At 35.8% G+C, this 23,658-nt stretch overlaps 1 protein-coding gene across 1 annotated transcript in view; it reads left to right on the top strand.

The window, feature by feature from the left end:
* LOC128223377 (uncharacterized) overlaps positions 1-15,808 on the top strand; it is a 37,868-nt gene extending 22,060 nt beyond the window's left edge. Inside the window, exons 2-12 of the mRNA XM_052932658.1 lie at positions 6,757-6,972; positions 7,481-7,609; positions 9,293-9,415; positions 10,373-10,765; positions 10,936-11,068; positions 11,183-12,335; positions 12,578-12,833; positions 13,313-13,606; positions 14,172-14,280; positions 15,093-15,148; positions 15,464-15,808. Coding sequence (XP_052788618.1) covers positions 6,757-6,972; positions 7,481-7,609; positions 9,293-9,415; positions 10,373-10,765; positions 10,936-11,068; positions 11,183-12,335; positions 12,578-12,833; positions 13,313-13,606; positions 14,172-14,280; positions 15,093-15,148; positions 15,464-15,642 — 3,041 coding nt within the window. The 3' untranslated portion in view covers positions 15,643-15,808. The remainder of the gene's footprint in view (positions 1-6,756; positions 6,973-7,480; positions 7,610-9,292; positions 9,416-10,372; positions 10,766-10,935; positions 11,069-11,182; positions 12,336-12,577; positions 12,834-13,312; positions 13,607-14,171; positions 14,281-15,092; positions 15,149-15,463) is intronic.
* Positions 15,809-23,658: the final 7,850 nt, after the last annotated feature.

A 23,658-nucleotide genomic window follows, 5' to 3' on the forward strand; every position in this document is an offset into this window, starting at 1 on the left:
ATTGTATGATACGTTCAAACCGCACACTTGCCCCAATATTGTATGATACGTTTAAACCGCACACTTGCCCCAACATTGTATGATACGTTTAAACCGCACACTTGCCCCAAACATTGTATGATACGTTTAAACCGCACACTTGCCCAAACATTGTATGATACGTTTAAACCGCACACTTGCACCAACATTGTATGATGCGTTTAAACCGCACACTTGCCCCCAACATTGTATGATACGTTCAAACCGCACACTTGCCCCCAACATTGTATGATACGTTCAAACCGCACACTTGCCCCAACATTGTATGATACGTTTAAACCGCACACTTGCCCCAACATTGTATGATACGTTTAAACCGCACACTTGCCCCCAACATTGTATGATACGTTTAAACCGCACACTTGCCCGCAACATTGTATGATACGTTTAAACCGCACACTTGCCCCCAACATTGTATGATACGTTTAAACCGCACACTTGCCCCAACATTGTATGATACGTTCAAACCGCACACTTGCCCCAACATTGTATGATACGTTTAAACCGCACACTTGCCCCAACATTGTATGATACGTTTAAACCGCACACTTGCCCCAACATTGTATGATACGTTTAAACGGCACTGTTGCCCCAAAATTGTATGATACGTTCAAACCGCACACTTGCCCCAACATTGTATGATACGTTTAAACCGCACACTTGCCCCCAACATTGTATGATACGTTTAAACCGCACACTTGCCCCAACATTGTATGATACGTTTAAACCGCACACTTGCCCCAACATTGCATGATACGTTCAAACCGCACACTTGCCCCCAACATTGTATGATACGTTTAAACCGTACACTTGCCCCCAACATTGTATGATACGTTCAAACCGCACACTTGCCCCAACATTGCATGATACGTTCAAACCGCACACTTGCCCCCAACATTGTATGATTTGTTTAAACCGCACACTTGCCCCCAACATTGTATGATACGTTCAAACCGCACACTTGCCCCAACATTGTATGATACGTTTAAACCGCACACTTGCCCCCAACATTGTATGATACGTTCAAACCGCACACTTGCCCCAACGTTGTATGATACGTTTAATCCGCACACTTGCCCCCAACATTGTATGATACGTTCAAACCGCACACTTGCCCCAACATTGTATGATACGTTTAAACCGCACACTTGCCCCAACATTGTATGATACGTTTAAACCGCACACTTACACCAACAATGTATGATACGTTTAAACCGCACACTTGCCGCAACATTGTATGATACGTTTAAACCGCACACTTACCCCAACATTGCATGATACGTTCAAACCGCACACTTGCCCCAACATTGTATGATACGTTCAAACCGCACACTTGCCCCCAACATTGTATGATACGTTTAAACCGCACACTTGCCCCAACATTGTATGATACGTTTAAACCGCACACTTGCCCCAACATTGTATGATACGTTTAAACCGCACACTTGCCTCAAACATTGTATGATACGTTTAAACCGCACACTTGCCCCAACTTTGTATGATACGTTCAAACAGCACACTTGCCCCAACATTGTATGATACGTTTAAACCGCATACTTGCCCCAACATTGTATGATACGTTCAAACCGCATACTTACACCAACATTGTATGATACGTTCAAACCGCACACTTGCCCCAACATTGTATGATACGTTTAAACCGCACACTTGCCCCAACATTGTATGATACGTTTAAACCGCACACTTGCCCCAAACATTGTATGATACGTTTAAACCGCACACTTGCCCAAACATTGTATGATACGTTTAAACCGCACACTTGCACCAACATTGTATGATGCGTTTAAACCGCACACTTGCCCCCAACATTGTATGATACGTTCAAACCGCACACTTGCCCCCAACATTGTATGATACGTTCAAACCGCACACTTGCCCCAACATTGTATGATACGTTTAAACCGCAAACTTGCCCCCAACATTGTATGATACGTTTAAACCGCACACTTGCCCCCAAAATTGTATGATACGTTTAAACCGCACACTTGCCCCAACATTGTATGATACGTTTAAACCGCACACTTGCCCCAACATTGTATGATACGTTTAAACGGCACTGTTGCCCCAAAATTGTATGATACGTTCAAACCGCACACTTGCCCCAACATTGTATGATACGTTTAAACCGCACACTTGCCCCCAACATTGTATGATACGTTTAAACCGCACACTTGCCCCCAACATAGTATGATACGTTCAAACCGCACACTTGCCCCAACATTGTATGATACGTTTAAACCGCACACTTGCCCCCAACATTGTATGATACGTTCAAACCGCACACTTGCCCCAACGTTGTATGATACGTTTAAACCGCACACTTGCCCCCAACATTGTATGATACGTTCAAACCGCACACTTGCCCCAACATTGTATGATACGTTTAAACCGCACACTTGCCCCAACATTGTATGATACGTTTAAACCGCACACTTACACCAACAATGTATGATACGTTTAAACCGCACACTTGCCCCAACATTGTATGATACGTTTAAACCGCACACTTGCCCCAACATTGCATGATACGTTCAAACCGCACACTTGCCCCAACATTGTATGATACGTTCAAACCGCACACTTGCCCCCAACATTGTATGATACGTTTAAACCGCACACTTGCCCCAACATTGTATGATACGTTTAAACCGCACACTTGCCCCAACATTGTATGATACGTTTAAACCGCACACTTGCCCCAACATTGCATGATGCGTTCAAACCGCACACTTGCCCCAACATTGTATGATACGTTTAAACCGCACACTTGCCCCAACATTGTATGATACGTTCAAACCGCACACTTGCCCCAACATTGTATGATACGTTTAAACCGCATACTTGCCCCAACATTGTATGATACGTTCAAACCGCATACTTACACCAACATTGTATGATACGTTCAAACCGCACACTTGCCCCAACATTGTATGATACGTTTAAACCGCACACTTGCCCCAACATTGTATGATACGTTTAAACCGCACACTTGCCCCAAACATTGTATGATACGTTTAAACCACACACTTGCCCAAACATTGTATGATACGTTTAAACCGCACACTTGCACCAACATTGTATGATGCGTTTAAACTGCACACTTGCCCCCAACATTGTATGATACGTTCAAACCGCACACTTGCCCCCAACATTGTATGATACGTTCAAACCGCACACTTGCCCCAACATTGTATGATACGTTTAAACCGCACACTTGCCCCAACATTGTATGATACGTTTAAACCGCACACTTGCCCCCAACATTGTATGATACGTTTAAACCGCACACTTGCCCCCAACATTGTATGATACGTTTAAACCGCACACTTGCCCCAACATTGTATGATACGTTCAAACCGCATACTTGCTCCAACATTGTATGATACGTTTAAACCGCACACTTGCCCCAACATTGTATGATACGTTCAAACCGCATACTTGCCCCCAACATTGTATGATACGTTTAAACCGCACACTTGCCCCAACATTGTATGATACGTTTAAACGGCATTGTTGCCCCAAAATTGTATGATACGTTCAAACCGCACACTTGCCCCAACATTGTATGATACGTTTAAACCGCACACTTGCCCCCAACATTGTATGATACGTTTAAACCGCACACTTGCCCCCAACATTGTATGATACGTTCATACCGCACACTTGCCCCAACATTGTATGATACGTTCAAACCGCACACTTGCCCCAACGTTGTATGATACGTTTAAACCGCACACTTGCCCCCAACATTGTATGATACGTTCAAACCGCACACTTGCCCCAACATTGTATGATACGTTTAAACCGCACACTTGCCCCAACATTGTATGATACGTTTAAACCGCACACTTACACCAACAATGTATGATACGTTTAAACCGCACACTTGCCCCAACATTGTATGATACGTTTAAACCGCACACTTGCCCCAACATTGCATGATACGTTTAAACCGCACACTTGCCCCAACATTGTATGATACGTTCAAACCGCACACTTGCCCCCAACATTGTATGATACGTTTAAACCGCACACTTGCCCCAACATTGTATGATACGTTTAAACCGCACACTTGCCCCAACATTGTATGATACGTTTAAACCGCACACTTGCCCCAACATTGCATGATGCGTTCAAACCGCACACTTGCCCCAACATTGTATGATACGTTTAAACCGCACACTTGCCCCAACATTGTATGATACGTTCAAACCGCACACTTGCCCCAACATTGTATGATACGTTTAAACCGCATACTTGCCCCAACATTGTATGATACGTTCAAACCGCATACTTACACCAACATTGTATGATACGTTCAAACCGCACACTTGCCCCAATATTGTATGATACGTTTAAACCGCACACTTGCCCCAACATTGTATGATACGTTTAAACCGCACACTTGCCCCAAACATTGTATGATACGTTTAAACCACACACTTGCCCAAACATTGTATGATACGTTTAAACCGCACACTTGCACCAACATTGTATGATGCGTTTAAACTGCACACTTGCCCCCAACATTGTATGATACGTTCAAACCGCACACTTGCCCCCAACATTGTATGATACGTTCAAACCGCACACTTGCCCCAACATTGTATGATACGTTTAAACCGCACACTTGCCCCAACATTGTATGATACGTTTAAACCGCACACTTGCCCCCAACATTGTATGATACGTTTAAACCGCACACTTGCCCCCAACATTGTATGATACGTTTAAACCGCACACTTGCCCCAACATTGTATGATACGTTCAAACCGCATACTTGCTCCAACATTGTATGATACGTTTAAACCGCACACTTGCCCCAACATTGTATGATACGTTCAAACCGCATACTTGCCCCCAACATTGTATGATACGTTTAAACCGCACACTTGCCCCAACATTGTATGATACGTTTAAACGGCATTGTTGCCCCAAAATTGTATGATACGTTCAAACCGCACACTTGCCCCAACATTGTATGATACGTTTAAACCGCACACTTGCCCCCAACATTGTATGATACGTTTAAACCGCACACTTGCCCCCAACATTGTATGATACGTTCATACCGCACACTTGCCCCAACATTGTATGATACGTTTAAACCGCACACTTGCCCCCAACATTGTATGATACGTTCAAACCGCACACTTGCCCCAACATTGTATGATACGTTCATACCGCACACTTGCCCCAACATTGTATGATACGTTTAAACCGCACACTTGCCCCCAACATTGTATGATACGTTCAAACCGCACACTTGCCCCAACATTGTATGATACGTTCATACCGCACACTTGCCCCAACATTGTATGATACGTTCATACCGCACACTTGCCCCAACATTGTATGATACGTTCATACCGCACACTTGCCCCAACATTGTATGATACGTTTAAACCGCACACTTGCCCCAACATTGTATGATACGTTCAAACCGCATACTTACACCAACATTGTATGATACGTTTAAACCGCACACTTACACCAACATTGTATGATACGTTTAAACCGCACACTTACACCAACATTGTATGATACGTTCAAACCGCACACTTGCCCCAACATTGTATGATACGTTTAAACCGCACACTTGCCCCAACAATGTATGATACGTTCAAACCGCACACTTGCCCCAACATTGTATGATACGTTTAAACCGCACACTTGCCCCAACATTGTATGATACGTTTAAACCGCACACTTACACCAACAATGTATGATACGTTTAAACCGCACACTTGCACCAACATTGTATGATACGTTTAAACCGCACACTTGCCCCAACATTGTATGATACGTTCAAACCGCACACTTGCCCCAACATTGTATGATACGTTTAAACCGCACACTTGCCCCAACATTGTATGATACGTTCAAACCGCACACTTGCCCCAACATTGTATGATACGTTCAAACCGCACACTTGCCCCCAACATTGTATGATACGTTTAAACCGCACACTTGCCCCAACATTGTATGATACGTTTAAACCGCACACTTGCCCCAACATTGTATGATACGTTTAAACCGCACACTTGCCCCAACATTGTATGATGCATTCAAACCGCACACTTGCCCCCAACATTGTATGATACGTTTAAACCGCACACTTGCCCCAACATTGTATGATACGTTCATACCGCACACTTGCCCCCAACATTGTATGATACGTTTAAACTGCACACTTGCCCCAATTCAAAACCTCACAACTCAGATTGCATGAAATGTTCAAAACCGCACATTTGCCCCAAGATTGCATGAAACGTTAAAAACCGCACACTTGCCCCAACATTGCATGATACGTTAAAAACCGCACACTTGCCCCAATATCTATTGATATGTGCAAAACACATGAGCCTTTTTTGCCAGGAGTGATGAATAATATAAAACAGGCATATCTTCTAATTCATAATCTTTCACGTGAGCTCTATTTTCTATTTAAATTAGGTGTATATTCGTTTACATTCGACAGTGGGTCATAATTTTGTAGACAAAATAATTTATATCAAGTAGAAAATATAAACTACATAGTGCTCCAAATTGAAAAGTATACCAGTTTTTTTTTCAAATTAACACATCATTGTCTTGTTTATACATGTACTTTAAAAAAAGACTGATGACATGCGTTCTTAATCATGTGAAATTAACGTGTTTAATAACTATTAATTGCAATTCACGAATAAACAGACGGCTGTACTTGGGGGGAATATGACGACTGTCCGGCTTGGAGCACCTGCACAGCAAGTTGTGGAGGAGGAACTAAGTCAAGAACGTGTGAGTCTTGTTTTTGGAGAATAGACAAGGCTTTCACTGAACGATGCAACGAGTTATGTTACCATGGAAACACATATTCTGGCGGGAGATGTCATTGTTCCAGCTGGCGAGATGGAACTTGTTGTGAAGGCAATCTCCTTTTACTTCATTTTAAAAGCTATTTGTAGTTGTTTCTAAATATTGCTTTGACAGTTGTGGTGACGCTTAGCCGAATATAATCTTCAAAAACACTAGATTTGGTTATATGTGCTAAGTTTTGTGTAGTACATTTAACTCAGCAAAATAAGGAGTGGAAACGTTTTGTTAAACTTTGAAGAACCGGTATTATTGTTATCTAACCAGAAAGCGGACTGTTGCGTACCTGTTTTTCAACTGTGCCATAAAAGAGCTAAAATGAGCTTTTGTTTTTATCAACAAACCGTTTAACAATTGATGTCCACCATAACTTTGTAGGCAACATTCGCCTAAATATTTTACTCTGATAACTGTTTGGGGTTAAACTTTAAGCTGTATTTGTCAAAATGTCAACAACAACAAATATTCTAGAATTTTAACAATCAATCTAAATATTGAATTACTATTGCAAATTATTTATTATATTAATTAACTATTATATAACCATGTTTTCATTTTATAGGCTGCAGGACAAACTTTATCGTAAACTGTCCAACCTCTCAGCACCAATGCAGTGGAAATCCAGATGGTATCCGCTGTCTTCGATGTGACGACCCGTACTATAGTGAAGGTTATAACGGAGGATGTTCTGGTAGGAATATCAGATATTACTTCAATCAACAGCGAAGTTATCGACATTCCGGTATAATCGTATGTCACATAGATATTTTTCGCTGTGCTGCCTTTGTTATCGATGGTCCACTAGCGTCAAACTGATAAAACCATTTTTTTATTTGTTATATTACTGTCATTTTCACTCACGCAATGAGGGCGTGCCTTGTTATGTATTGATTTTGCTTGTTTTCTTGCGCGCGTGTGTGTGTGCGTGCGTGCGTGCGTGCGTGCGTGGGGGGGGGGGGGGAGGGGGAGTGTGTCTGAGATGTTTTTGTCTGCTATCCAATAACTGATATCGGTGTCAATAAGTAAAGTTGTTTAATTGGAACTGCCATTTTTTATATGTTTATAAATGTTTTACATAGTTTCTTCTTCCAACTTTCTTTTAAATAAAGTATATGCTGATGTAACAATCCCATGAAGAGCAGATACAAACAGTTGATATATATACTTGAAAGTATCTCATCACGGCGTATTCATTGAATTTGCTTTCTAGATTTGAATTTAAACGAAAAAAGGTCATATATAGCTTTGATTAGGCGAACTAACGAAACATGCAAAATATAAAGTACGATCAAAAATACTTAAGTTGAATATTCTTAAATAAGAAGTTAAAGTGTGATCCGGACTTTTTGAGCGTTGTGTACCGGTAAGCAAGTCCCACGAGAAGTGAATTTGGAACGAGTTTAACCAATAATACAAACAAGAAAAATCTGAGTTTCGTAAACAAACAAGATTTAAAGCATGGTGAGTGTGAGAATAAGTGCTTTGGTGATATTCACAATAGCAGTGATTTAACTGTTTTGCGATAAATGATTGTGATCTCAATTAACTTGCGAATGACTGCTTAAATACTCTACTTTCTAGCAGAATATTGTGAAAATACAGAAACCCTAATAAAGTCACTTGGGACAGATTATGTGTGTACAGAAGATGTTTTTTCATGTAATAGTACAATCTGCGCTAATTCAGCTTTTAAACGTTATTTAACGGAACGAGAGAGTTCCCGAAATGTGTAAACATAGTATTTATTATTCCAATATACAAAGGAAAGCGCACAGTTGCTTTTTAAAACTTGAAAGCTCTTCTGAACAAACATCACTTGTAAAAAGACTTAAAGTGTACAAACAACACAGATTCCAGATATTCGGAATGGACTAAACTTTCCCACTAACTGAAAACAGAAGTATTGAGCAGATTGCCGCATTCCATTAAGTATGGCAGGATTTAACAATTGGAAACATCCGGGAAACGTTTGCTCATAATAATACATGCTTTTATAGTAAATGCATTTATTTAATATTTATACATATACATACATTTGCATCCATACCGCCAAAGATATATTGAACTGCATTCATTTGCAAAATCATGTGATGAAGTGTGTTTTTATTAAATATAAAATGCCATAAACCAAATATTTCCGGAATATTGAAATTTAATTCCTGTTTGATGTATGGTATCTGTGTTAATCAGTGTCATTTTTAAAGCAATGTTAAAACAAATGAATATAACGAAAAACTGTTAAGTGGAATTACATCTAAGCATATATATTCCTGTCAAGCATCCCATATGTCGAATGTGAGTCATGTTTATAAAGCAAATTTTTCGTTATGCCAACGTTTGCTCTTTATCTAAGAGCAACCAATTTTGTTTTCAGCATGTCCCGCTATCACCAATTGTAAGGGCAGAAGCTGCACATCAGCCTCCAACGTCATCTGTAAAGAGTGTAACGATGACAATGTCTTCTTCAAGCGTTACAACATAGACAAGGAGTGTCAACGTAAGGATCTGTAAATATTTGCAAAACAACAAACAATTTATAATTGTATGATTAAGACTGTTTATATTTTGGACAAACCTGGGTCCGTATTAACTTATGTCTTTGCAAATACCATGTTTAACAATTATTCTACTATTTTCTGTAAAAATACCTATGTTAAAGATAATTCATGACATTTAAAATATCACTTTTCCTCAGGAGGTTTCAAACTCTGAGTCAAGTCGTTAGTAAATACGGACTAAGCCCCAAACATTCCAAATACACTTTAAATCTTAATCTCAGCCACTTTTACCGCATAAATAACAGTATGATTCAACATATTGAACTTTTTTACACATTTTAAAACATATTTTAATATAATGTTTTGATAAAAAACCTCATGTCAAAATTTAAAAAAAAAGTTGTACGCAGTTGCATTTACTAACATGTAAAAAATGTAAAAATAACGATTTTGAATAGCTTTATTGCGATGTGGTAAAATGAGCTGAAGTTCATGTTGGGATTTGACTTTTATTTTAACCATTTTCTTTGACTGACATTCACATCTAAGACCTTTTGAATTTATTCAGGCCTATTTTATTGGTCATTCAACCAAAGAAATAAATAGTCTAAAATAAGTCTTTCAAAATCTGAATTTCTTAGGCCACATGTCATCACGACATGTCACCATAATGACGTTTTGCTTTCAGCAGTGAAAACTACGTTAACAAAGTTGTCATTAGATATAGAAGAAAAATCAATATCAGGAATATTTCATTTAAAGAAGTATATGATCTTTTAGAAAACGTGTGACATGAAACATCCTATGTGGTTTGTTTCACAAATTTACTTTTTCTACAATTTTCAGTTATATTAGGTCAACACAAATGTTATTGTATGAAATGGTTAACTTTCATAACTTTATTCCCAAAGCTTGTTAGAAATGCATATAGATACTAATATTTTTGTTTAATTTAGGGATGTGTTCCTGGGACAACCACTTTTGTTGGCCTGGCAGCTGCAGCACAAATGGTCTAACCAAGGACTGCACGTGCGCAACGGGGTTTAGGAAGATTTTAAATTCTGGGGAAACTTCTTGTCAACCAACCAAGAAACCATCTATAATAACTTGTGATACAGTTGCAATCGGTCAGAACGGTGAAAAGAAGAGGGCAATGTCATCAAATCTTTCAAGTGCGTGTCACCATTTGCAAGATATGTATGGAAATTATCAACCATCTACACTTCAGTTTGATTTGAGCACGGAATACACAATTGACATTTCCAGATACTCGCCGCCTGCATTTATTGTCGAACAGGCCTTCGGAATAACAGATACAACAGTATATATAAAACGTCAATCTGTAACAGGTTAGCATAGCATAAACAATATTCAGAATTATATTTCTGCATATTTACGTTATTATTTCAAGAGTCACATACATGTTAATTGCATTTATTGTATATATGAACTATGTATGTCATTTGCTGTATAATATATCGATATGATTTTAATCAAAATGTGTCTGTTTTTGGGACAGCTTTGCTCACTACGATAACAACGGACCGACGGCTTATCGATAGAAACTTGAGCCAGTTTGTTAAAAGCACGCATTACGATTCACATAATCTTACCGTTTCCTCAATTGCATACTCACTCACAAATGGCCAGGCGTAAGTAAACTGTTGATTATCTTATTTATGGCAATAACTCAATTAAAAAACAGTTCTACTGCAAATGTAAAGGTTCGAACATTATTCCCATTGTTTTTTATTATTTGTAAACAGATTGTGTTTAGAATACGAAGCTAATGGTGGTGGTTACTTAATCGCCAAGGATATGAGAACCCACATTGTTCTAAGCTCTAAGCCTTATAACAAAACTGCGGAACAACGGACCGTCTGCTATCGGTACGACAGCCAACCACCTGAACATTGTTTTGAACTATCGACATGTACCAATGAGCCAATCCAACTGGACAAACGGATTACACGATCTAATTTCCATCACGTTGAGTTTAAAGGTTGGTTCGATCCAGTCCCTCCAGGGGGAGCTTCATCTACCGCTTCATCCATTGAGAGCTACGCGATTTCGGTTAATGAGGTTTTGCCATCAAAGGGGACAATGAAGGTAGATTACGAAACCAACGTTTCAAGTAAAAAGGTCAACCACACAATCAAAAGCATGGATCTCAATCTTTCTTCAGACACACCAAAACTCTATTGTTTTACACTGGAGGTTAAAGATGTGGCTGACAATGTCCGTCAGTGTCGGCGTTTCGTTCTTTACGATAACTCTTCGTCTATTCAAATTTGGAATCAAAAGCCATTTAGATTTACATCCGCCTCACCTGACACAGACTATGCATGGCAAACACATCACAACGATGTCTGCGTTAGCTGGAAAGATTACTTTTACAACGATTTCTACATTAATAATCCACTTTTAAATCCTATTGAGCCCGATCCGCACGGCATTATTAACGGTCCATACGAGCAAACAGTTGGAGAAATTCCAGTCTCAGGGACAACAAATGTATACGGAGTTATTGCATACAATCTTTCGTGGAGCCATAATCATGGTTCATTCTCAGGAGAAATACCTGTTCCCTCGTTCACGAATCAATCGTTTTGCAAGGATTTGCTTGTTAATGACGGCGATCTTTATACAGTGAACGTAAAGGCTATTGATATAGCTGGAAATACCCTTAGTGGTAACCGAACTGTATCTATCGATCGCTCAGCGCCACTCCTCAACGATATTTGGCTTCAGAAAGATGGATACAAAATGCTGTTTGTTCATTATAGCACGGACCTGTCAAAGATAAAACTGGCGTTCGATGCATTTGACAAGCACAGTGGGATTTGCTGTGTAGCTTGGACATTTGGTTATGCAAAAGATGACACAAAACTTTTATCAGGGCAAATTGGGGTTCAAAAGGTTTGTACGATAATATATTTAAACGTTTAACTAGCGTAGAAGTCTAATATAGTCAAATCAGCTAATACAAACTAACTCGTATGGCATGTGACAATAAAGACGTAGAATGTCTATGATATAGTTATTATTACATAATATTTAATTTACATTCAAATGACAACTGTTTGTGCTGGCCTACCTTTCTCCAGAATAAAACGGTTGTCTGACATTAATCAAAAACATTTCGACTTCGCCTGTTCCAGGAAATGTGTGATATCGAGTACGATAGCACTTGCTATTGTCCGCAGGTTGGGCACTGTGAAGTCTCCAAGTACAACATCGACCTATTCGAAAGCATAAATGATAATATGATCATCGGTGTACAGAATGAAGAATACTTCTTCAATATATCGGTCAAGAACAATGCAGGCTTGATGAGTGAAAAACGTATAACCATACTTGTAGACGAAACTCCGCCACAAGTGGGCAATGTATCCATAGAACAATCGCAATTCAATGGTAAAACTGATCATTTCTCATATGAATACGATTTCGATCTTTGAAAATTGTGATGTCGAAATTTATTTCTATGAACGCTCCAAGCACGAATCAGTCTCGTTCGATTTACATCAGAACTATATGTTCCTTAATTTGTTTTATTCAGTGTAAAATACGTTCCTTCTTCCAAACAAATATTTTGTCTGAATAATGGCATACATATTTTTTCCTAATTCCGACGAAATGTATTGAACCTGTATTCAATAGCCTAATAGCTTCTACAATTGTTACAACGAAACAAAAAATTATTCACTCTATCTTACACTGAAAGAAATAATGCTTGTGTGTATATTGTTAAATATTGGGGTTGAATAAATGCATATTAATTAACCGCCTTGAAGCGCCAACTCTCTAAAGTTTTCTATGGCGTAATGTGTCATTACATTTGTCTATGTTTTGTTTCATTTTCTCAGTTAAATTATTAACAAGCACTTTTGCAGATACTAATGGTACACAACGATACATAGTTGCCGTTTGGCAAGGATTTTCTGATCCGGAGAGTGGAATTAGATCCTACCGTGTAGGTGTAAATACGCGATGTTTGATGAAAGACGAAATGTACACGACAGAATCGTTGTTTGTGGAGCTTTCATTTAACAAATTTTCAACAGAGATATATGACAATTCCACTTGCACAACTTATATTACTGTCGTTGCAATAAACAACGCTATGCAGCCCTCGTCAACATTATGTATCGAAGGAATAACTAAGCCTGTTGGAGACAATTGTAAAGGTAAACTTTGCACTACTTAATAGTAATAACTTAAGGTTATCGGATTCATGGGGTACGAGTTTAAGTAATTTTTAGCAATAATAGTACTGTTTTATTTTCAATATTACATAGTGAAGACTCATATTGTGGTATGTTTTTAAGTGAAAGGCCATGTTATATGCACTTTTGTTATTTCCATTGCAATGAAAATATTAATTTGGACATGTTCAAGTTAGCGTTATACGTGTAGTGATCAACATTTCTGAAATGACGCAACTAAATACGTTTCAACATTATGATGATCACGCAATTTTCGATTTAAAGCTAATTAAATTGAACGTTTTTATCTATTGTGGCATAAAAAAGACAATATGTTGAACATCGGCGTATGTTCAAAAGATATAACATTGTGTCTATGCCACTCTTGAACATATGTTCTACTTTTTTAATCAGTGAAATATCGATCTTATACCGAAGTTGAACAAATATCCTTTATTTAATGCTAAACTTTCCCAAACATGTACATCACTAGAATTTGAAGTACGCGCCTATTGTATACGTAAGCTTTGTTTTTTATCTGATGCAGCATCTATGCATAAAGAAGATAATACGGTGTTGGCAGTTTCGCTTTCTACCTCCGGAGCTATAGTTGTTATTCTTTGTGTGGCTGTTGTTGTCTATATTGTGATCAAAAGGTATTTATATTTTTGTTGATAGTAATCTACTTTTTTGCTGGCTTGCATGATTTATGTTTTAAATATGTATTCTTGCTCCCAAATAAGATTGACCAAAATTAGGACAATTGTTTTAATTTACCGAAAAGGATGAATACATATCGAAGAAAAGGTTCTTTTGGGGGATACCGTGTTTAATTTGAAAGAGAGGTGCAGAAAATGCGGAAATTCTACCTTATGAGACGATAGTTGATCACTGTAAATCTTTACGAACTCACCAATCATTCAATATTTGTGCATGTTCAGCTATTAATTACGCGGTAAAAATCCTGTTATCAGAAATTAATATTTTCTATTAATGCATTATTAAGTATGTATTCAAAGGTTTTTCGCTCAAACGTTATGCTTGTTATACATGTCTACGAGTGTGTTTTTTAATAATTTTAAGTGAATTTATGTATATCCATATAAAAATGAATGGCATTTATCTAATAAAGAAAAGTAGCAGTATGTTAGATCATCATAACAGATAAAAATATAATAACAATACTTATCTATTTTGATATACTCTTAATTATTATCTGGACACTTGATGAATAAAAATATATTTTCCTGTTAGCGCAGTGGTTAGCAATCTCGCTTCTCATACAGGCGTCCCGGGTTCAATTCCCGGCCTGTGCGCATGTTATTTTGGTTTGTGGTCACCACGCCGGACTTGTGAGTTTTCTCCGGGTACTTCTGCTTCCCCGACAACACAAGATCACACTCTCGCGTAACATTGTGCAAACAAATGTGATTGTTATAAGATTGCAATAACTTAATTATTTTAATAGGCGGCGATCCAATGCTAAGCCAAAGACAAAGGATAGTCGTGTATTTTATCATAAAGGTACGAATTTGTTATCTGGATCACAACTAAAGCTTAAAAATACAACAATAGCAACTACCTATCCCTTTCTTGTCATACATGTGTTGTCCCACAGCTATGAACATAACATTGCAAGGTTTAAGTTGCCACCAAACCAGAATATAATTATGAATTGATATTTAAACTGTGTTTTGTAAATATATTCAATGCAAATCCAAACGTTTGTAGAGTGTACTTCCAGAAGCCATGTATTTCATTGTCACTACTATAGGCGAGGAATTTTAGTATATATATACGGCTTAATCGAATCCACGACTAATTAAGTTGTATTTTCAGATAATGTTTACATCGAGTGGACTGAGCAAGAAAATGCTAGTGCTCACTCGCCGTATAGTGATATAAGCAAAAGCTGTGAGGAGAACCCCTACGACTCAGTCTCAGGTGAAATTGGAATGAACAGACTTTCCTCCGTGGATAATGCAACATACATGAACCTTCAACTCAAACCGTCGTAATTTTTCGAATGCTCCACTTTGGGTTTCTAATATTTGTTTTTAATTTCAGTTAAACCGATTATTATTTTGGATATACGTTCAACTTTTTATTTGGTGGTACCTCTGATACAAAATGAAAATAGAAATAAGGCGTAAAATGTAAAATTTCGGTTTGTTTCAAGTTAAATCTCACAAAATGAGTAGATGAAAGTAATAATTAATAGTATACTTGATGTTTCTTTTCTATTAAATATCTGTTTAATGGAGGTATATGTATCTGTTTAATGGAGAAATATGTATCTGTTTAATTGAGACATATGTATTTGTTTAATGGAAAAATATGTATCTGTTTAATGTGTTTAATGGAGACATATGTATATGTTTAATGGAGACATATGTATCTGTTAAATGGAGAAATATGTAATTGTTAAATGGAGACATATGTTTCTGTTTAATGCAGACATATGTATCTGTTTAATGGAGACATATGTATCTGTTTAATGGAGACATATGTATTTGTTTAATGGAAAAATATGTATCTGTTTAATGTGTTAAATGGAGACATATGTATATGTTTAAAGGAAACATATGTATATGTTTAAAGGAGACATATGTACCTGTTTAATTGAGACATATGTAATTGTTAAATGGAGACATATGTTTCTGTTTAATGCAGACATATGTATCTGTTTAATGGAGACATATGTATTTGTTTAATGGAGACATATGTATCTGTTTAATGGAGAAATATGTATTTGTTTAATGGAGACATATGTAATTGTTAAATGGAGACATATGTTTCTGTTTAATGCAGACATATGTATCTGTTTAATGGAGACATATGTATCTGTTAAATGGAGACATATGTATCGGTTAAATGGAGAAATATGTATTTGTTTAATGGAGAAATATTTATTTGTTTAATGGAGACATATGTAATTGTTAAATGGAGACATATGTTTCTGTTTAATGGAGACATATGTATCTGTATAATGGAGACATATGTATCTGTTTCATGGAGACATATATATCTGTTTAATGGAGACATATGTATCTGTTTAATGGAGACATATGTATCTGTTTAATGGAGACATATGTATCTGTTAAATGGCGACATATGTATCTGTTAAATGGAGACATATGTATCTGTTAAATGGCGACATATGTATCTGTTAAATGGAGACATATGTTTCTGTTTAATGGAGACATATGTATCTGTTTAATGGAGACATATGTATCTGTTTCATGGAGACATATATATCTGTTTCATGGAGACATATATATCTGTTTAATGGAGACATATGTATCTGTTTAATGGAGACATATATATCCGTTTCATGGAGACATATATATCTGTTTAATGGAGACATATGTATCTGTTGAATAGAGACATATGCTAGATAGTTTAGTTAAACGTTTACGCATGTATGTAGCCGAACATAAAGCAAATGCTACAGTTTATATAATATGACAGTACAATTTTACATTATTCGAATACATAAGCAGAATGTTATTATAATAAAGACTATTTCAAATTCAATGTCAGAATCGATGATTATCAAATAAGCAGTATGTCAAAAAAACCAACATATTTGTTCCTTGTTGGATTGGTGATAGCAATGCAAACGCCTTTCTCATTTTAGATGTATATTAAAGATATTCAACTTGAGTAGTGTAGTCTGTAGTCTGTATTGTATTATTTTTATCGTTAAATTCATAAAGGGGTAGTAGTTTTTGTCAATTATACTCCACAATATAAAACGCACATGTTAATTGAATGATATGATATACCATCAAACTTGCCATACAAGTAAATATGATTTGAGATATCCGGAGTACAATTGTATGATTTCAGGATTATTTGTTTTTGTGACACCTTGTTAATGTTGGTATCATTTGAAAGGCATTACACAGAAGAGAAAATGTGCACAAATAAGATAAGAGGTTATTAAACTTGAAAGAAATGTAGGTCATGACCAGCAGAATATGTAACAAGTATCGCGTGAATATAAGAAAGAAGGTATGAACAATTGCAAAATAGATAAGTTGACGTTTGATTTCAGTTGCACAAATAACCATAACAAATATGCAATAACTATATCTATAATACTTTTTGGTCATTTATTGCACATTAAGAAATACTCTTTCAAACTATACCAACAAAAGATGGGGTCACAAAGCATTTAAATTAAACATTAAGGTTGATAGCACGTTAAAATCAAAATCGCATTTCTACACTGGATACCTTTAATGACATCATGTTAACCGGATGATACGCTATTTAACTTGTTTTGATCCGACTTTTGAGATTCACGGCAGTTTGGACGTCCAACTCCATCAAACAGTTTCTTTTTTTCTCTGTCCATGATAGTAGTTTTGGTTCACAGGCACGCATATTTGCTTGTTGATAAATATGTTTATAATCAATTAAACAATTGCCAACTTATTTAACAAATTTCATCACAAGACAACATACAAAAACCGGTGCAATTTACTCAAACAAAAAAGACACGTGCCGTGGTAACAGGAATTGTAAAATTTAGTTGATAGTTTGCATATGTCAAAAGTGTTAAGGACCTTGGTTTTGTTCTCAGTTTTTGCCGCCATTTTTGCAGAATTGTATGCTTCATGATAAACCATCTGCCTTTGATATACATATAATTTACAGGTATCACATTCTTACTTTCTTCTTATTGTCAATATTATTATTCTTAAGAATTGTTTTCGTAAAATGCTAATTACTTTCCTTTCTATGACATATAATGTGACTATTTCTTGCATTTCAATTGACTGTGAATGAATGTATTGCAAATGACTTCGCCTCATTTTGAACGTGTGAGTGTAATTGTCCAAAAGCTATTTTCCTGACAGTGAAGATCTTTTCATGTATATTTGATGTATTGTTAAATGTATTTTTTGCTATTTAAGTCACTTTTCCAAATGTGCGTATTGATCGATTCGCGTCTTTTATAGCTTATAACTCCATTTAATCGGATTCATATAACAATTGTTGCTTATAATTGGCTTTTAATGAGATATTTTTACATCAAATTGGCGATGTAACCCTTTATTTTTTAGGCTTGTTGATAAACTTGAATGTGCATTATTTTACAGTATATTTAATGTTTTCTTAGTTATTTATGTTTGCATGCATATCACGTTATAGGTTATTCTGGGGATGTTTTCACAAGCTGCTATTTGGTATATTTGCAATAATTACCATAACAGCTTTGCAAATGATGACGACCATATACAAAAATTAGTTCCATGTTGCTTACTATGTCATCTGATCAAATCATCAAAGATTATATATTAAGTCGTTGTACAAAGGATAAACAGTTAATAGCTGTATAATATGGAAGTTATTCAGTGTGAAGGAATTTGTTGGTTTGTGTCGGCCATTAAATACCAATTGGATAAAACTGAACTTAATAAATATAACTTAACACAGGCCAGTTAACATTATAAAATGAAAATGAATAAACTTATGCGTAATCAAAAGCACAAGAATGAAATTAGGCTAAGACAAATTCATTCAAAGCACCCCAAAGACTATTGGAAAGAATTAAACAGTTTAAACAAAAAAGCACAATATTAAATACCTGGACTAAGTAAATTGTACGAGCATTTTAAAACAATTGGGGCAAATGATAATAAAAGCAATGAACCAAAACTCGTTCTTTTAGAAGAAAATGACATTAACAATGACGATATCATTTTGAACTCCAAAATTACAAAACAGGAAATTGAAAAGGCAATCAGTAATTTAAAAAAGGGAAGGCTTATGCAAACCATCTTATTCAAAATGAGTACATTGCATCTACTAAGACACTAAGCTACCGATTCATGAAGCTCTATTCAACGCCGTTTTTGACGGTGGAATAATCCTACTATATTGGCAGGAAGGCATTATTAGACCTATATACAAAAATAAAGGGTCAACAGAGGACCCGGCTAATTATAGACCAATCTGTATCTTGAGCTGCCTCTGCAAACTATTTTCGTCAGTTTGAAATGAAATATTTAACAGATATCTATAAACCCAGGAAATACTCCGTGAAAACCTAGCAGATTTTAGGTCATCATATTCTCAAGCCTTTGACTCAGTCTGGCACGATGGTCTCAACCATAAACTCCTATTTAACCAGATTAACGGGAAAGTTTTCAGAGCCATGAAGTCTCTATATGAAAACATCAAAACATGTGTAATGATAGACGATAAAAAGTCATGTTATTTCAAAACTACATGCGGAGTAGAAACAAGGCGATCAAATAAGTCTTGTGCTGTTTAGTCTATACTTAAATTATCTGGAAACATATATACGCTCAAACATAAACACAGGTATAAAGAAAAAGTATTGAACGATGAAAATTTTCTTCAACGTGCTAATTTCACTTTATGCTGAAGATACTGTCCTTTTTTCGCAATAAAAAAGACTTCGAAGATACACATTATTTTTTCAAAATTATTGAAATCGATAGAAACTAAACATTAACCAAAGTAAAACTAAAATAATGATTTTTGGTGCCAGAAAAACAGATAAATTCCGATTTAGGATTAATGATGATGAAATTGAAATTGTTAACAGCTATAAATATCTCGGAACTCTTTTCTCCAGTAAAGGAAACTTTAAATCAGCAAGACAACATAAAGCTTACCAAGCAAACAAGGCAATGCACTTACTAAGCATACATAATATAAGCCTCAATGCTTTCTTCTCAATTCTGTGTACACTATTGTTTTGTGCATAATTTACATGTTTTTCTGTTTCAGTGCATTACGTATTTGGTCTTTGTTAATTTGGATTATGCTCCAATTTGTAGAACTAAACTAATTGTAAATATTATATCGAAATAAATATTGTTTAAACCAGAATACATAATATTGATATTCCAATAGACTTTCAATTAAAACATTTTGACAGCACTATTCTACCAATACTTACATACGGATCGGAAATTTGGGGGTTTGAAAATATTGATATCATTGAGAAAGTGCATGACTGTTTGAGGAAAATCACTAACTCAAGGAGAAGTACACCAATGTATATTCTTTACGCAGAACTTGGAAGAATCCCTAAATATAATTATACCTTCGAAAATGATAAAACTCTCTAAAATTGGTATCGTCATGTTATCACTATATGCTATATACGCAACTAAAGTCAAAATGGTTTGCTTACATACAAAAAACACTAAACGATGTAGGCCACCCAAATGTTTGGTTCCAACAAGCACCTTGAAACCTTAAGTCGATTGACAAATTGGTAAAACACACTCTAATTGACTAATTTAAACTGTCCTGGCATGCAAACATTAATAATACAAATAAAAGCACAATTTTTAACCTATTCAAAGAAGACACCTAACAAGCCTCCTACCTAAAGATCTCGAACAGAAATGATGCTCTAACTTTATATAGGTTCAGATCTTCAAACCACAAACAAGCTGTTGAAAGAGGTAGATGGCAAAGCACATTCAATGCCCATAACAAAATATAGTGTTATTTTTGCTCATTAGACATTGGCGATAAATTTCACTCGCTACTAGTCTGTAAGAAATTCATAAACCAAAGAATGATATACATCTCACCATTATTTTTTAACAGCCTTAATATTGTGAAATATAAGCTATTAATGACAAGTACAGATAAAGACACTCTCGAAAATTTATGTAGGTTAATTCGAATAATACTTAAATCATGCAACCAATTTAAAATTACCTCGCATCATATACTAACATTTCAAATTAAAATAATACAAAATACTCAACACTTAATTGAAAGAAACAGAAAAATAATTTACCCTACAAATTAATACTTAGCTTCTTCAGTCGCCGATGGCAAAATTTACAACCAAAACATTTGTTCATTCATCAAAATATTCCCATTCATGTATTCGCACTAAACACACGCAGACAACGAAGAACAAATACCAGCTCCACTGGTGGTACGGTTTGTTTACTCATCCGCCGTTTATGCAACCCTATTCACTTTGTATAACTCATTATTAACCCAAATGTCTAGTAATGTATGTATCCTATCCATAATGAACATGAACACCCCAACCTCCCCCGGCAATGTCTTGCCAATACAAGTATATATCTATTACACTAAATATTAATTGATACTAACCCTTGAAACATATTTGTCTCCATTTAGACTTTCATTGCCGTTATAATATGTATGAATTGACTGTTTTTGTAACATAATTGATATTACCTAATATACAATTACCTTTACTTGTGTGACATGCATAGTATCTGAATACTACTATCACTCTGTATAACATTGTACTTGTATGTTTTAATGAATGAAATAGCCAAACAGAGCCCCTGGTGTTTTATACTGCTTTCTGAATAACAGAGTTGACTCGGTGTGATACTGCTCCATTTTGTAGACGAGATAAAACAACAGTGCCCCTGTTAAGCTTTTATACACGTTCATGTATAGATAGTTATAATGTTGCGTACTATTAATAAGTTATTTCGAATTCCTGTACCCGATTACCAATAATTTAACATGCGTTTTATATATACCCTATTCATGTTGTTGCATACATTGTAACCTGAATTAGTAAATAAAACAAGTTTTGAGTTGAGTTGTGCTTTTAAGCACAGCTTCTTTTTCAATTGGTCACTTAAACGCATGTCAATTTCCTTTATAATTTATATTTTTGAAACATAAATCTGGAATAGAATTTTTTTTTCTTGGACGTTAAGTTATTTCATTGGAACCTCTTATTTACTTGTGGAAATGTTTTAATGTGAAATTCGCAATAACAAATAAATCCTGTTACATTTGAAGATATGCCACTTGTTATTAATACAATTCTAACAGACCAATTGATAACAAACGAATCGACCCTTAACGAAAACTAGAAACGTTGCGTTCAACTAAAGCAGTATTATCATTAATATTTTGATTTTCCCTAGTAAAGTAAGTGGTGTAATCTTCTCAAATCGTACTTGTTAAAGCCTAAAGATTTGTGAAAATCTTTTAATAAGGCCTTCAAAGCTCACATAATAGAGAATCAGATACCTTAAACTCAAATACCTGTATATATCATGGGAAGTCATGGGTGTCTATCCTGATTGAAATATGATGTAAGTAGGTTATAAAGAAACAATTGAAACAGACATGATTATCGCGAGCTAAATACCGGTATATACGTTCGATATGTGAAGTATATTCATTTAGGATGTAATGCAACTGGAGCAATAATATAATGTTATTTATTAGGTGATTTCATATTGCCACAGCCATTTGTCCGAGGTTAGCAGTATTTGCCTGAGCCCAAATTCACACTATTAAATGAACGTAAACGTGGTCGCCCTTTTCAAGAAGGACAATTACAGTTCCATTCGCGGTCTCGTACATGTCGCTAATTATCCCGATTTGAATTGCAACTTTCGCAATACCCTGCCGATTTACTTTAATTGGGCAGTCTGATGTTGTGGATGGCTCCCTATTGGTTTTCAAATTAACCAAAAGTGAGTAAATAATCTTAAAGTTAAAACTATTGCACTTTCTTGTTTCCATCTGTTACTACAGCATTCGACAAAATGACAAAGATGGCACGTTAAATATAAGGAAAAAATATATGTACGCATTGATCGCATTAAGTGGTATCAGTACAGTGTACCACATATTATAATTAAAATTATTATGAAGAGTAGCATACTGCAACAAGGTATTATAATGTTATGATAGTCTTAAACATAATATAAATCAAGCTCTATGCAATAGTTGTAGAAACATAAAAGGAAGGAACTTTTTGCGCGTCCTGATTCTTATTTTAAAACACCCGATGACTTCTTATTTTGAATCTTGGCAACGTGAGGGTACACCAAGAATGTTTTTCCTGTAAGAAAGCGTCATAATTTAGTGAAAACCTTTAAAACTTTTATTGCGCTTTAATAATGATGAACACTTAAACCTGAATAAGGGTACACTAAAGGTTCACTTTTTAAATCGAATATCATCAATGAACAGTAAAACCACTTTGTTATGACAGAAAAGGTAAACTATCAAAGAAA

Source organism: Mya arenaria, chromosome 17 (genome assembly GCF_026914265.1).
Source record: "Mya arenaria isolate MELC-2E11 chromosome 17, ASM2691426v1".
NCBI classification, from domain to species: Eukaryota; Metazoa; Mollusca; class Bivalvia; order Myida; family Myidae; genus Mya; species Mya arenaria.